This window comes from Geotrypetes seraphini, chromosome 16 (assembly GCF_902459505.1).
Source record: "Geotrypetes seraphini chromosome 16, aGeoSer1.1, whole genome shotgun sequence".
NCBI lineage: Eukaryota > Metazoa > Chordata > Amphibia > Gymnophiona > Dermophiidae > Geotrypetes > Geotrypetes seraphini.
This window is the reverse complement of record NC_047099.1, coordinates 21101096-21118023: the sequence shown is the minus strand read 5'-3', so window position 1 is coordinate 21118023 and position 16928 is coordinate 21101096. Positions and strand designations below refer to the sequence as shown.

The 16928-nt window shown below is 43.2% G+C and overlaps 1 protein-coding gene across 7 annotated transcripts in view; it reads left to right on the top strand.

The window, feature by feature from the left end:
- The window catches only part of GAL3ST4 (galactose-3-O-sulfotransferase 4), a 109990-nt gene extending 94654 nt beyond the window's left edge, over positions 1–15336 (top strand). For 5 of the 7 annotated variants that reach the window (XM_033925336.1, XM_033925333.1, XM_033925337.1 and 2 more), the window contains 2 exons: positions 574–889; positions 12685–15336. In XM_033925336.1, coding sequence (XP_033781227.1) covers positions 574–889; positions 12685–13623 — 1255 coding nt within the window. In that variant the 3' untranslated portion in view covers positions 13624–15336. The remainder of the gene's footprint in view (positions 1–573; positions 890–12684) is intronic. The other 2 variants (XM_033925339.1, XM_033925338.1) reach the window with 1 other exon arrangement.
- Positions 15337–16928: the final 1592 nt, after the last annotated feature.

Below are 16928 nucleotides of genomic sequence, written 5' to 3'. Positions count from 1 at the left end.
AACCAGTGTAGGTCTCCTCCTGGGTCAGACTCTGGTGGTCCTGCGGGGTGAGTCAGGGCAGGAACAATCCTCTTATGCTCACTGAAAAAATGGCTGGTGTGAGTTCCCATGGCAACCTCACGAGACTGCTACGAGGTTTGGTAGTCATGTGAGCTTGCCGTGGGAACTCATAGCAGCCATTTTTCAACTTATGAACAACTTGGATAACGACTGGTTGGGCGGAACCAAACACGGTCATAAGTCAATAACTACCTGTAGATATGTCTTTAGATTTTTTTCAAAAAAGAATAATTGGAGCTTGAGATTCTTAAATCTTGTGGTGGAGAATGCCAAAATTGAACTGCCCATTAAAAAAATTGAACTTTTCAATCATTTCTTATATTGAACCCCAGAAAAAGATGGAAAAACAGGAGTCATGAATCTCTAGCTCTGGAAAATCTAAAGTTAGAGGGGAATGAAAAGAGGACAAGCAGATACTCGGGAGTGGAACAGTCAAAAAGTTTAAATAGTACACATACAAGCATGTGTAAGCAGCCAGTGAAGGCTATGGATGCTGCTTTTTTTTCTTTTCAGAATTCTTCCTGTGTATCAGGACGTTGTCAGGTTTTCTACCTGGAGTGCTGAGGAGCAGGAAGTGCCATCTGATATGAAAACCTGCCAGCCCAAAGAACATATCATGTTTTTGAAGACACACAAGACAGCCAGCAGCACCATCTTGAACATCCTCCATCGCTATGGCGACCATCACAATCTCACTTTTGCCCTGCCTATTAGATACCAGTTTGGGTACCCCTACCTGTTCCACTCCAGAAGGGTGAAAGGCTTCAGTCCAGACAGGAAGCAGAATTACCACATCCTGTGCCACCATATGAGGTTTAATCTACTCGAGGTACGTGCTGATACCACAAGGACAGTAAATTTTCATCACAGTGATGAGACATGATGAATACGTAATGTGACCATACGTCCTGTTTTGAACGAAACCGTCCCGTTTTTAGCTCGCCTGTCCCGTTGTCCCCATGCACAGCTTCGGGATGCCAAAATGTCCCATTTTCAGAGAGTGTCCTGAAGCTGGCGATCGTGGAACCTGGCCTCTTTCCCTGCTTTCCCGCTGCCGCAACAGCAACAGGACCAGCCGAGGCGAGTGCAGCGACTGCACAATGGCCGGCCTAGAAGCCTTCCCCCAACGTCAATTCTGACATTGGAGAGGAAGTTTTGGGCCAGCCAGGAAGCTGATCCTATTGCTGCGTCGGCAGCATTGGTGGGGAAGCAGGGAGAAATTGTCGGTGGCGGTGGTGTGGGGGGAGGCAAGGAGAGAGAGAGAAATAAATTAAAAGTTAGGGGAGTGTTGCGGCGGCGGCAGCTTTGGGGGGGAGGGGGGCAAGGAGGCATATTTTTTCTCTCTCTCTTTGCCTCAGTTTAGCACAGTGCCTGATAACGCTAAAAGAGTTAATGCAAGGAAGAGAGTGGATATGAAATACTTGCCACAGGTCCTGACACGATGAAGACTGTCCAGTGGAGGAAGGCAGAAGGGACTTATATTTACAAAGCCAGGACAGGATCTGTTACTTGCCCAGCGACCACATCCCTTTCTGCCCACCAGCAGAAACGGTTGTGTTTGTCAAGGCATGAAATAGTAGACATGTAGCCTTCACAAATGGCACCCTACATCCCCCATGAAACAAGGACAAAGCCAAAATTTCCTCTGAGAAATCCCATAGGGAGCACTGAAGATCACAGCCCTGGAATCCAGACAGTTGCTTGTGGGAAGGAGACAGGCTACAATAAATCTGACACTTTCTAAATGCCTTTGCTGTTTTAGACAGTTAGTGTGGCGGTGGCTTGGAGAAATAGGCAGCAGCGGCGGCATGGGGGGTTCCGAGAGAAATACAGAAAGGAGGGGCCAGGAGAGAGAAAGAAAGACTGAAAGTGGGGGGGGGGAGATAGAAAGAAACAAAGGAGGGGCAGGGAGAGAGAAAGACAGAAAGGGGGAGCAGGGAGAGAGAAAGACAGAAAGAAATAAAAGGGGGCAGGGGGAGAGAAAGAAAAGATGCACACAATCAGAAGGAAGTGCAACCAGAGACTCATGAAATCACCAGACAACAGAGGTAGGAAGAATGATTTTATTTTCAATTTAATGATTAAAATGTGTCAGTTTTGAGAATTTATATCTGCTGAGACTTAGAGGGGATATGATAGAGACTTACAAGATCATGAAGGGCATAGAGAAAGTGGAGAGGGACAGATTCTTCAAACTTTCATAAACTTCAAGAACGAGAGCAAATTCAGAAAAATTGAGATGGGACAGATTCAGAACCAATGCTAGGAAGTTCTTCTTCACCCAAAGGGTGGTGGACACCTGGAATGCCCTTCCAGAGGGAGTGATAGAACAGAGTACGCTATTGGGTTTCAAGAAGGGATTAGAGATTTTCTGAAGGAAAAGGGGATTGAAGGGTATAGATAAAGAATTACTATACAGGTCCTGGACCTGATGGGCAGTCGCGTGAGCAGACTGCTGGGCACAATGGACCTCTGGTCTGACCCAGCAGAGGCATTGCTTATGTTCTGTCTATATTTTGCACTACATTTAACGGGTTCCGGGGGAGGGGGGGAAGGATCTGGTGGGTCTGAGGGAGGGGGGGTTCCTATCCTGTCCCGTTCTGAGGAAAAAAAATAAATGGTCACATTATGAATACACTCTGATTTCTATTTTTTTTCACCAGGTCTCGTCTATGGAGGGCGATAGTGATTCTTCTCGCCCAGTTCCTTTGTTCATGATGGTGCTAGGAGTTTTATTGTCTTATAAATGATCTAATGTTAGAATTTTGTATTTGAAATAATTTCGGAACAAAATTTTGCACACAGAAAAGTAAGGAGTAGATATTCAGAGACACATATTCGGTTAGCAGATGCCCTCACACTGCCTTAACATTATCCGGACAGTGCCTGGGTGAACTGTGGTGGAGACTGGGCAAAACCAAAGGTTATCCTGTTACCGGCCATATTCAAACTGCAGTTAGGACGATAAAAATGCTCTCCTAATATTCCCCAAATAGTGGTCTGAATATAGCCACTTCCAGATCAGAACCAAAAAATGGATGTTTAGAGGTGGCCAGCATCCAAGTACCAGCACTGAGTATGTGATTTCATTTAAACCACGGCGGCCGATGTTTTGCCTAAACACTGACTGCCCCAGTTAAATATAGTTTATCTTTGGAACTGCTTTTAAAAACACATGCAGCCACATGTTCATAATGATTTGTAAGCTGTGATATAACAGTGCATAAGGTGGTATTATCTTTCAATAAATGGCACTGCTTGCCAAGTTACTTGTTTTGCATGTTTTTGCATTTTCACAAGCTCAGTATTATTTAACCATGCATTTGCTGCACTACTGACACATAAATGCCTGGATTCTAAATATGGGAAAAAATAAGACTGACAAAAAAATTAGCAATCTCTGGAGAGTGAACCTACATGGAATACGCTCAGAGAAATGAAACTCTGAAGAGGGAGAGACCACCTCTTGGAGCAAGAGTTTACCGTCCAGTCATAAGTAGGTCACTCTCTGAGGTTAGGCTGTCTCTGTTATATTTTCTTGAATTGTTTAAATTTTTCAAAAAAGGTTCAAAAAACGTATCCTATTTTTGACTATTCTTTATACATATATCACTGGAACATTGATTCGATCACACTTATCTTGTGCAAAACAATCCTATAGGGTTTCAACGCGCCCCCGTTTCGATGTCTGCTTCAGGAAACCCAGCTGTGGTCTAACAGGGTTCTCACTCAACGGTAGACAGCTAATACACACTCTGAATGTCCGTGATACTGAATCTGTAATAAAAAAATCACACTCAGCGCATAGACTGTCACTTCCTAGCTACGCTAATGGTGTGAAACATTTCTTGCTCTTCTGGCTACTCTTACAAGGAGGGAAGTACTTGTGAAATACATACCATTCAAAAGATCGCACAGTGATTCCGAGCAACGGAGAGCTGCCTGACACTCCAGAATTTAAACTGGAGGTTCACTCTCCAGAGATTGCTAATTTTTTGTCAGTCTTATTTTTTCCATATTAAGACTTTACTGACTTTCTATAAATACACTACCCCTGCTTTTGTGTTAGAAATGAAGTTGGATTCTAAATATGGCAAATAACCAAACAAAAAACAGGAAATGGCTTGACGATAAGCCCAACGCGATCAATAAAAGGGATAGAATGGTTTCATAGTTTCATAGTTTCTTTGAATTTTGATTACCGTAAACGCTTCTCCAGGGGTACAAAGCGTTGTACATAGTAATTTTAAATAGATAGGAGACAAACATATTAAATAATTAAATGTGGACCAACAAAACAAACATATTTATGACATGAAAACATTGGGAAAAAAAGGAAGAACTACAATGTGTTACAAAAGAATACATAAAAGGAAAATACAATAGGGAAGAGAGACAAATTAAGTGATGCGGAAGTAAATACATATGTAAGAAATCAATTATAGGCATCTTTAAAGAAAAAGCCTTTTAGTCTACTTTTAAATTTCTGCAAGTTTTGTTCGGCTCTGAGGTATAGAGGGAGAGAGTTCCAAATTAATGGGGGGGGGGGGCAGTGACTGAGAAAATGAGAGTATGACGAGTACCAATTATTTTTAAGGATGGAACATTAAGGGAATGTTGAGAGACTGATCTTAAAGTTCTGGGAGGGTCATAAGAAATCAGTAATCTATCTATGAATGCAGGGGTATTAGTCTGGATAGTTTTAAAGGTTAAAAGAGCAATTTTATAGGTGATCCGGTGTGAAATAGGCAGCCAATGAGCTTTTTGTAACAAATGGGTGACATGATCAAATTTTTGGGAGCCTGAAATAATTTTAATAGCTGTATTTTGTATGAGTTGAAGGCATTTTATATCTTTTTGACACAACTCTTTATATAATGAGTTACAATAATCAATTTTAGATATTATGAGGGAATGAATTAAAACATTAAGAGAATTTACGTCAAAGAGGGGGACCAAAGATCTGATCATCCTAAGTTTGTAGAAACAGTTTTTGACCAGAGCACTGATTTGGGGATGGAATGAAAGTTTATTATCAATAAGAACATCTAATATTTTGGTTGTTGAAGTTGATTCGAGAGGGAATGGAAACCGGTGCGATTAACTCTAAACCTTCTTTCCATGGAAAAAGAATGGTACTTGTTTTAGAAATGCTTAAAGAAAGCATATTTGCGTTTAGCCAATCATGAATTTTAGCTAATTTAAGATTGATGGTAGTGATATCATTTTGATTAGTGGGATCAATGGTGTGAAGAAGTTGAAGATCGTCGGCATAAGTATAGACAGTGAATCCGATCGATTGACTGAGGGTTAGAAGAGGGGCCAGATAAATATTGAAGAGTAAGGGGGACAGTATGGAACCTTGTGGAATGCCAAAGTTGGAATTAAAAGGCTTAGAGACTGAGTTATTGAAATGAACAGTGGACACCCTATCAGAAAAGTAGGATTTAAACCATTCAAGAACTTGATCAGATATACCAATGGAGGCAAGTCATTGAAGTAGGAGATGGTGTTCTATGGTGTCAAATGTGGTGGCAAGGTCTAAAGAGATAAGAAGGACGGACTTGTACTGATCAAGGTAGTAATGAATAGTTGTGGTGAGTCCTAAGAGAGAGTGTTCTGTAGAGTGATTTTTGCGGAATCCTGTTTGATTGGGGTGCAAAGTCCACGTTTTGTCAATAAAATCCGAAAGCTGATGAAAAACAATTTTTTCGGTTAATTTTGCTAGAAATGGGGGATTCACAATTGCACATTCCATAGTTATTTTTAGGGTCTTTGATAATAGGATAAAGGATCAAATGTTTCCAATCTGCTGGTAGACTGGCTGTAGTAAGATTTTTATGAATGATTTGAAGAATTTAGGGACCAAAACTAAAGAAGTGACATGTTAGAATGAAAGGAGGGAGAGGCTTTGCTTTGGAACCCTTTATATTAATGGAATGAATTATGCGTTCAATATCTTTTAGAGACAGTAAAAAGAAATTGGAACAAGAAGCAGTTAGAGAGTTGTTCTTAACTGCTTCCTTGTCGATGGTGATGGTGATGGAAATGGTAGCACTTGAGGAGTTAGTAGCTTTACTTGTAATTTTGGACCTTATTAAGTTGATTTTCATCTGAAAGAAATCAGCTAAACTTTGGGCTGATGGAGATTCATCAGTGAGAGTGACTGGTTTGTGTTTGAAGTAAGTTAATTGTTTAAGAATTTTGAAGAGAGCTGATGAGTTTTTTGCTTTAGTGACTTTTTTAAAATATAGAATTGTTTCTTTACTGCATTAAGGGCTCCTTTTACGAAGCCGCGCTAGCCCCCGCGCTATCCGAAAAACTACCACCTACTCAAGAGGAGGCGCTAGTGGCTAGCGCGGCCGGCAGTTTAGCATGTGTTATTACGCGCTTTAAACCGCTAATGTGGCTTCATAAAAGGAGCCCTAAGTGTTTGACGGTAATGTTGTGAATGTTTCTTGTAATTATCCAAATTGATCTGAGTGGGCTTAGAACGCCATTTGCGTTCCACAGAACGCAATTGTCATTTTAGAAGAAGTAAAGAAGAGTTAAACCAGGGGTTAAGTTGTTTTTTGGGGGAGATGGTTCAAGTGATTATTGGCGCTAATGTATCTAAGAGGGAACGACAAGCATTGTTCCAAATTTGTAGTTGCTCATTTGAAGTTACAGTTCTGAAATCCTTAGTTTCGATAGAAAATATAGCAGGGATTAGGGATTCATTGAGATTTTGAAAGTCTCTTGAAAAAACAGTTTTAGGTAATTGGGGAATAACTTGTGGGGATTGTAAAGTGCAGGATGAATGGATGAAACTATGATCAGACCAGGGAACCTTATGTATTATGGGGGCTCATAATCGAAAGAGAAAAACGTCCAAAAACCGGCCTAAGTCGGTACTTGGACGAACATTTCTCTAAAATGTTCAAGTGCCGATAATCAAACCGGGTTTTGGACATATTTCTAAACGACTTAGGCCTTCATAATGCCGCTCAATGTCTAAAGCTAAACGGGGCGTTTCGGGAGGTGTGTCAAGGGCGGGAGTTGGGCGGGATGTGGGCCGGCTTAGACTTAGTCATACAGCATGTATAACCGAAGGTTAAACAACAGAGCCTAGAGGAAACTTGGATGTTTTGACTTAGACCATCTAAAACAGGGATCTCAAACCCAACCCCAAGATGACTTAAGCTGGCTCTAGGATGGACGATTAGGCTTTCCTATGCTAGGCAGCCAGGTGATGATGGTCTGTAGGCTGAAATTTGAAGTTATGATTAAAATTTTTATTGGGGTGGGGGGGTGTTGGTGATCACTGGGGTAGTGTGTGGGGGTCTGTGTTATGTGTATTCAGTGATTATCTGGTGAGTTTAGGTGGGTTTTAGTGACTTAGACCATGTTTTAGATCACGGGTCTCAAAGTCCCTCCTTGAGGGCCGCAATCCAGTCGGGTTTTCAGGATTTCCCCAATTAATATGCATTGAAAGCAGTGCATGCACATAGATCTCATACATGTTCATTGGGGAAATCCTGAAAACCCGACTGGATTGCGGCCCTCAAGGAGGGACTTTGAGACCCGTGATCTAAAACATGGTCTAAGTCACTAAAACCCACCTAAACTCACCAGATAATCACTGAATACACATAACACAGACCCCCCACACACTACCCCAGTGATCACCAACACCCCCCCACCCCAATAAAAATTTTAATCATAACTTCAAATTTCAGCCTACAGACCATCATCACCTGGCTGCCTAGCATAGGAAAGCCTAATCGTCCATCCCAGAGCCAGCTTAAGTCATCTTGGGGGTGGGTTTGGGACCCATAGAGAGATGGAGCCATGCCCATAAGCCCCTGTAATCACTATATTGATATTGAAACATGTGCACTCCCCTATACACCCCCAAAACCCTTTTGTACCGGCATCCATAAGGGCTATAGGGATGGTACATAAGTGGGTCTAGGGGATTCTGGAGGTGGTTTGAGGGGCTCACCGTCACCTAAAAGGGAGCTGTAGTGAGGGGAAGCCATGGCACCCTGTTTGTGAAGTTCACAGCAGTGCCCTGTAAGGTACCCCACTATTTAGGTGCCCTGTCTGGGTGTTCTGTCACTCACTTTGCAGGCTCCTCCCACGTCCAACAGGGCTTGTTCTAGACATTTTTGACTTGGACGGACATTTGGACGAAAATGGACTAAAAAGATAGACGTTATAGATCAGATCTGCAGGACGTCTAATTTGGACGATTTTCAAAAGTCAAAAGAAGTTGGACGTCTCTTTCGAAAATGGGACTTAGGCACTTTTTGACTTTGGACGACTTGCGAAATGGATGTAAGCGATTATGCCCCTCCACAGGTTTAGAGAAATGTGAATTTAAATAACAGGGGACAAAGATCATATCCAGTGTATGGCCCTTTACATGGGTTGGGCCAGAATTTAAAGCAGTGAAGTTGAAGTTGTAAGGTTTGTTAGTAGCCCCCACAATATATGGTGGTAGGGGTTACTTGAGCGGCGCCCTTACACACGCTAGGTCCCAGGTTCAGTTCCCTCATTGAAGATTCACCAGGAAGTAGAATCAAATAATAGGCACAGCCAGAGGTGATTGCATAAAGAATATATTATAGAAATAGGCTTACAGAAAAGCAATATTCATAAGCATTACAATTAATGAGAGAGCAAAGCAGTTTCCCTGCCTTACAGAGTTCAGAGGAAAAGAGAGACATAGAAGCCTGAAGTTCCAGGGAAAGGCAGAGAGAGAGAGAAAAGGGGGATGGGGTGATGGTCCAAGCTTCGGGTTCCATAGATAAAGAGAAGGATAGACAGAGAAAGAGAGAGCTGCAGATGTGTTGCAGAAAGGAGGCTTTTATAGCTTGGAATCTTATTCTGAATATAGAAACTATTGAGCTTCAATAGAAGTTAAATCTCCCTCTCCTTAGTAAACTTGTGCTAGACAGCCGAAGAATAGGCTATGGTCAAATGTAATTTCCAGTATGCCTCTGACAATAGTTTCTGATTAACTTTAGTTATCTGTGCACCTGGACCCATTGTCCTAAGCACTCTCTTAATCAGACATTAACACATTAACACCTTTTAGCTAATCATGATTCAATCAGGGCTACTTAAAACCGTCTTTTTGGGTTAGATGAAACAGTCTACCTACACTCAGGGTCCATCTGCATTCAGATTGATATAATTTCCCATAGGCCTTTGCTGACATTAACTATGCCAACTGAAAATGCTGATTGCTAGCGATAGCTATGCTGACAGAAGTCATGAACATGGGTTAAAAAATCTGACATGAACGGGTTGCTTAAATCATCGAAATGAATGTTAAAGTCTCCTAGTAGGAGTGGAAATTGTGAGATTGTGGAAAAGTCTGAAATAATGGATAAGACCTGGGTAACTGTGGACTGATTAATTGGTGGGGGAATATCTAATATAATAAAAGCCTAAGCCGCACATGCGCACTCTGACCTGCGTGCTCCCATTTTCCGTGCGCTGCAGGTCCCCGCAGGTAGGAGTGCGCATGCGCGCTTCCACGCATCTCTCTCTCCCAAGTTGGATGTCAGCTTCGGGCGGCGCGGAGGCTGTCTGCCGCTGTAGCTGTCGGCGTCTGCAGGCCGCCGCGGCTGTCGGTGGCTGCAGTTCGCGGCGGCTTGAGGCGGCTGTCGGCGGAGGGCAGACTCGAGGTAAGGGGTGCTGCTGGACAGGGGAAGAGACGGGGGGTAGAAAAAGGGAGGCCTACTGCTGGACGGGGAAGCAGGAAAGAGGTGCTAGGGGGAAGAAAAAGGAAGTTAGGCCTACTGCTGGACGGGGGAGCAGGAAAGAGGTGCTGATGGACAGGGGAAGAGACGGGAGGGGGAGAAAAAGGAAGGGAGGCCTACTGCTGGAAAGGGGGACAGGAAAGAGGTGCTGCTGGACAGGGGAGAGATTAAAATAAGGGAGAAGGGCTGCTGCTGGATAAGGGAAACAGTGAAGGGGTGGTGGTGGACACAGTGAAGGTAAAAGGAAGGGAGAATGGGTGGACAGCCGAGGAAAAAGAAAGACAAAAATAAAGACAGACACACACACATATATTCTAGCACCTGTTAAAGTAGCAGGCTATAAGACTAGTATAGTAATAATAGATCTATGGTTGGATTAGTGTTAATTTTGAATTGTATAGACCTGATAAAACTTTTAGCTGGAACAGTATCTATGACCACAGATAGGGAAGATTTGAAGATAATTGCAAGGCCGCTGCCCTTCTTACCAGAGCAATGACTGAAGCAAAAGTTGTAGCCTGAAGGATTAGCGTAGGTTAAGTAGGCATCATCCCCTTCATATAGCCAGGTTTCCACGATACAAAGAAGATCCAAGGAGTAATTAGTTATAAGAACCTTAATAACATGGTGTTTGGTACGTAGTGATCTAGCATTGATGCGGCCTAAATTTAATGTGTTGGATAAAGAAGCTGAGGGAGGAATAAGGTCATAGCAAGAATAATTGGGAGATATCTTAGTCAAATTAGAAGGATTAGAAGTGACTGGGTTAATTTTGACTGTGGGTCTGCGACCCCATAGGACCGAGATCCGAGTAGAACTGGATTCCATAGAATAACGATTATTACCAGAATTACACGGTTGTGCGGACAGCTTTTCAAAACCTGGCATTTTGTCTGAGTTTTGAAAAGCTTCCACCTCGGGACCGCGTCGGCGCATGCATGGATGCAATGCGGTGACATCATGAGCATGCATGTGAAATCAACACATAACACCTGGACATGTGCAGATATCCTCCTGACGCAGCTCTGAGCACGAGAAAAGGTTGAGGGGGCAGGGCTGGGGGACAAGGCTGGGGAGGAACGTAACGGGGCTTGGGCAGAATGGGACAGGGCTGGGCTGGGTGGAATTGGGTGAGCCTGGGGGTGGGGCTATTGGTCCAAATTTTACAATAGTAAAATCTGGTAACCCTATGCTAACCAGAGCTTTTATCTGATTGCACCTTAGGCACCCGGACCAATCAGTACCTTAGGTCCCCTTCTCTATGGGAGGGGCCTTAGCTATCTAAGCCAATCAGAGTCTTAGGCCCCACCAGTGCATCCCAGGATGCACCAAGAAGGGGAAGGCCCACCATTTTGAAGAGGCGGGCCTACCAGCAGGAGGGAGTGGGCAACCCTCTTGCCGGATTCTGCAACAAAGGAAGGAGGGGAGGTTGTGTTTGAGCTGGGGGGATTCTGAGCTGACTACCCCCAGCCCACGAGGGCCTTCTTTTGGGTACTTGTTGGTGGGGTAGTGGGAGGAGGCTTTCATGTCGTGGGGAGTGGGGGAGTGTTGGGGTAGCCCAGATGAACTACAAAAGGCCGAGCTACCAAAGTAGGAGAGAGTGGGCATCCCTCCTGTCTCTCTTCAACAACATTGGGGGCCAGCCATCATCATAGGGGGTGCGGCGGCTGTTATTGGGGGGGGGTTGTGGCTGTTGGTGGCTATCATTGGGGGACCCACAGCTGTTGTGGGGGAAGCTGTCATCGGGGGGGGGAGCAGCTGTTATCAGAGGGGGCCGGCACAACTTTTTTTTTTAATGGGGCAGGTATTGTGCATGTGTAACAGATGCACAATGTCTGTACCCATTTTAAAAAATTAAAAAAATATGGCAGACCTGTCGGTAACACAGTTACCGACAGGTCTGCTTGGCTTTTTGTGTCATTTGAGGCAATTTCTAAATTTAGCGCCTGGCGAAGCGATTTTAGAGCATCAATCGATGGGCTCGTATTAATATTAATGACCTCATTGTAATACTAATGAAGTTGTTTGCATAGCAGAGTCGGAGAATGCATGAATGCGCGGAAGAGCACACAGTGGGTCTCTATGTACTTTGGGTTGGCAATTTAGGTCATCGCTAAATCAGTCAAACTGGTTTAGCAATGATCATTACACGATCAGAGAGTTTAGTGCTTATGGGCCCAAGTCACAAGTACCTGGCACAAAACCAAATGGTAGCAAGATTCCATGCTACTGACCCCAGGAATAGCTAATTATGGACTTTTCCTCCAGGAACTTATCCAAACCTTTTTTAAACCCAGACATGCTAACTGCTGTTACCATATCCTCTGGCAATGAGTTGCAGAGCTTACCTATTCATTGTGATAAAATATTTTCTCCTATTTGTTTTAAAAGTATTAGCATGTATCTAAGGGAAGAGTGTGGCGCAGTGGTTAAAGCTACAGCCTCAGCACCCTGAGGTTGTCGGTTCAAACTCACGCTATTCCTTTTGACCCTGGGCAAGTCACTTAATCCCCCCCCATTGCCCCAGGTACATTAGATAGAGTGTGAGCCTGCTAGGACAGATAGGAAAAAATGCTTAAGTACCTGAATGTACACCACTTAGGTTATAAGTGGTATATAAATAAATCTTCATGGCATGTCCTCTAGTCTTTGTATTTTTTGAAAGAGTAAACAACTGATTCACATTTATGTTTTACTTCTCTCCGAATTTTGTAGATCTCTACCATTTACCCCACCCATCTCTTCTTCAACTTTGTGGTTAGAATGTTCCTATATGAAAGGATAGGAGAGGCATGTCAGTTCATATGTTGTGGATGATGCCTCTTTGATTGGTTTCATTCACCAACACAATTCTCCATCTTTGCTTTTCCAGGTAAATAAAGTGATGCCAAAGGACTCCTTCTTCTTTTCCATCATAAGGGACCCCGTGACAATGGCTGAATCCTCCTTCACATACTACAAAAATGCCTCACCTGCCTTCAAAAAGGTACCAAGTTTCGAGGTCTTCGTCGACAACCCACTCATGTATTATAACCCCAACAAAATGAACAACCATTATGCCCGCAACATGCTCTCTTTTGACTTTGGTTTTGATCACAATGCCCAATTTAACACTACATATGCGAAGAGAATTGTGTCCAATGTGGAGAGGACTTTCCAACTTATCTTATTTTCAGAATACTTTGATGAGTCCCTAGTGCTGCTCAAGGAGGCCCTCTGCTGGGAGCTTGATGATATGGTGGCCTTTAAATTGAACTTTAGGAGCAAAGACAGTGTTCACACTTTAAGTCCACAAACAGTGGAGAAGTTGAAAGAATGGAACGCACTAGACTGGTATCTCTATATGCACTTCAATAGAACATTCTGGCAGAAGGTGGAACAGTTTGGTTGGGAGCGCATGAGGGAAGAAGTGCTCCAGTTGCAAAAAAAGCAACAGGAGTTAATGAAGGAATGTCTGCAGGGGGACAAACCAGTAGAGGCAAATAACATTCAGGATGATAGTATCAGACCTTTCCAGTACGGGCAAGCAAAGATCTTGGGTTGGGTCTTGAAACCAGATCTTGACCCACTAGTCAAAGAGCGGTGTAAACGCATTATCACTCCTGAACTGCAGTACAAGGATATGTTAAATGTCAAGCAGTTTCCACTGTCCAAGCATTCTGTGAACCCTGGCTCAGGCACAAAGCTACTGCTGAATCAGACGGTGTTACTGGCAGGAAAGGAGCAGGGCAAGCATGACAGTGAAATGCAGACTAGATTGTCTCAGGTAAACCAAGATTCAAACGACCAGCCTAATAAGGCAATGAGGTAACCAAAGCTGCTTTGGAGGAAGATGGATAAGTGTGGCATGGGCTGAGCTGAAGACAAAGGCAATGAACTTCAGAGATACATTTTTCAAGAACCAAGCCCCCAACTGTAGTAGGAAATTGCTAGCTAGTGACTGGACCCTTTTAAAATGTGAAATCTGTAAGCGCCAGCATGAATACATGTCAGAGAATGTCTGTGAATGGTCTTTTACGTTCAGATCAAAGGTTTTAATGAATTGCAGCTTCACAGGACTCAGGTTGCCAGATGAGCACCAAATTGTGCGGTTGCTCAGATGGGAGGGAGGAGGAGGTAGAGAGGGCTGATTCAGATTCTCACAGGAGGGAAAGTCAGATGCCTTTCAGACAGGGCAAACTTCTCCTCTGTAATCCTGAATCTGTTTCTTCAGGAAAGGAGAGCCCCAAATCATGGATATGGTTAAGCTGTTATACAAACCTTTGACAAAGAGGGAGCAGCTGCTCTGTGATGGACCTTGCAAAGACTGTTTCTCTTCTATGTTCAAAAAATATGGCCCACAAAATATTGCATTATAAATTATTTATGCGTATGTGACGTATCCTCTCCAAGGAAGGATTTCCAACCAAGATTCTGTCTTATAAGGGAATCCAGGTTTCCTTTAAACAAAGAGGGCTAATTTTTAAAGCATATAGACACATAAATTACTAATAACCGAGGAGAAGATGGTTTCCCACTGTAAGTACACCAGGCACTTTATAAAAGAAAGCCAGAAGAAAATACAAATTGTAAGCTGGCTTTTCTGTGAACAGGAACCTTCCAGTCAGCTGTAAACAAATATTTTCAGGAATTATCCATATCCGCATAGTGATGATGAGGTGGGATGCTAAAGGGGATGGAATGATCCTCTATGAGGAAAGGCTGAAGAGGTTAGGGGTCTTCATTTTGTAGGAATGCAATGATGTTAATAATTAAAACATTTAAAACAAATTGGAGAAAATATTTCTTCATTCAATATGTAATTAAGATCTGGAATTCATTGCTAGAGAACTGGGTAAAGGTGGTTAGTGTAGCAAGATTTTAAAAAGATTTGGGCAAGATTCTAGAAGTCCATAAACCATTATTCATTTGGTCTTGGGGAAAATGTATTGCTTATTCCTGAGACAAACAGGATTAAATCTGCTATACTCTTTTGGGATCTTGCCAGGCACTTGTGACCTGGATTGGCCACTACTGGAAACAAGATTCTGGGTTTGATAGACTTTCAGTCTGTCCCAATATGCCAATGTTTATGTACATATGAATCTCCTGTACCTGTGTATAACTCACCTTGAGTACCAATAAAGAAAGTCCAACAGATCTAAAACTTAAATCCATAATCCATTACCTCAGACCTCCCAATTTAGAATTTTTTATTTTTTTTATGGGGCAGATATTTTGCTTGTGTAACATATGCAAAATATCTGTGCCATGGAAAAAAAATGAATAAAAAAGACAGGCAGGCCTGTCAAAAAGCCTGCAGACCTGACGGTAACTCAGTTACCAACAGGTCTGCAGCAGTCAGGTTTGGTAATAGTAAAACCCAACTCAAAATCAATCACTTGGTTATTTTGCAGGGGACGATTGGGATCGGATTGCTACAGGCGTTAGTGAATTGGGTCGGAGGGAAATCTGATTGTAACGATCGGTTTGCTTAGTGAATCTAGCCCTAAGTCCAGTATAACCCCATCCCGTGTGGGTTCCATTACCAACTGCTGGAACAGTTCATCTTGTAGAGAATCCAGAATCTCCCTACTTCTAGAAGACCCCGCAATAGGGATACCCCAATCAACATCTGACATGTTAAAATCACCTATTAGCAAAACTTTCCCTTTTTTAAATATATTCTGAATGTCTACTATTAAATCTCTGTCCACTTCTTCCATCTGTGAAGGAGACCTGTATATCACACCAATGTAAATATATTCACCATTCCCTCTTTTCAAATTGATTCACAGTGCCTCTTCCTTGCCCTGTAGATCCTGCAATTGTGTGGCTTTAATATGATCTTTAACATATATTGCTACTCCTCCTCCTTTTCTTCCTACCCTGTCTTTCCTGAACAGATTATTGCTCAGTATAACTACATCCTAGTCATGGTTCTCTGTGAACCATGTCTCTATGATCGCCTTATATCCAACTTCTCTTCTTCCATCACAGCTTCTAGATCCAGAATCTTGTTTCCCATACTTCAAGCATTAGTATATACTGCTTTCCAGACATTGCCCCCTTTTCCCAGCCGTATAAAGGTATTCAGTGATTTACTTACCTGAGGGCTTATACTCACCTGGGAGCTTTGATCACCCTGCCACTTCTAGTTTAAAGCCCTCTTCAGTAGATTTGCCAGCCTGCTGGCGAAGACACTTCTTCCCTTCTTTGATAGATGCACACCATCTCTGCTCAGCAGCCCTTGGAAAATCATCCCATGGTCCAAGAAGCCAAAATGCTTTTGACGACACCATCCACGTAGCCACGCATTCATCTCCAGGATGTGAGCTTCTCTGTCCTAGCCTTCACCCTCCACAGGGAGAATGGACGAGAATACCACCTGCGCACCTGACTGCATAGAGAAAGTGGAGAGGGACAGATTCTTCAAACTTTCAAGAACTACAAGAACGAGAGAGCATTCGGAAAAATTAAGAGGGGATAGATTCAGAACCAATGCTAGGAAATTCTTCTTCACCAAAGGGTGGTGGACACCTGGAATGCCCTTCCAGAGGGTAGATAGGACAGAGTACAGTATTGGGGTTCAAGAAAGGATTAGATAATTTCCTGAAGGAAAAGGGGATAGAAGGGCCGCCACGTGAGCGGCCTGCTGGGCACAATGGACCTCTGGTCTGACCCAGCAGAGGCACTGCTTATGTTCTTATGTTAACCTTCTTTCTCAGAGCCACAAAGTCACTTTTGACACGTTTGCTGGGGTACCTGGCAGTATCATTAGTGCCAATGTGGTTGAGTCTCGGCAAGCTCTCCGTAACATCTTGGATTTTGGCACCAGGCAGACAGCATACCTCTCGTGACATCATGTCTGGTCTGCAGATGGATGCTTCTGAACCTCTCAGAAGGGAATTGCCAACTACTACTACCTTATGCCTCTTAGTGGTCAAGAATCCAGTAATTTGGGGGATTTCAAGTTTTGGACCTTCCTATCCTTGGGATGCTCTGATCTCCTCCACTTCCAGGACAGCATACTGGTTCTTCAGTTCAAAGGCGGGGGGAGTCACAGAACCAATTTTACGGTGTTCCATAATCTGAGTCCAGCTGCCTTCCCTCAGCACAGCCTCTTCTTCCCCACTG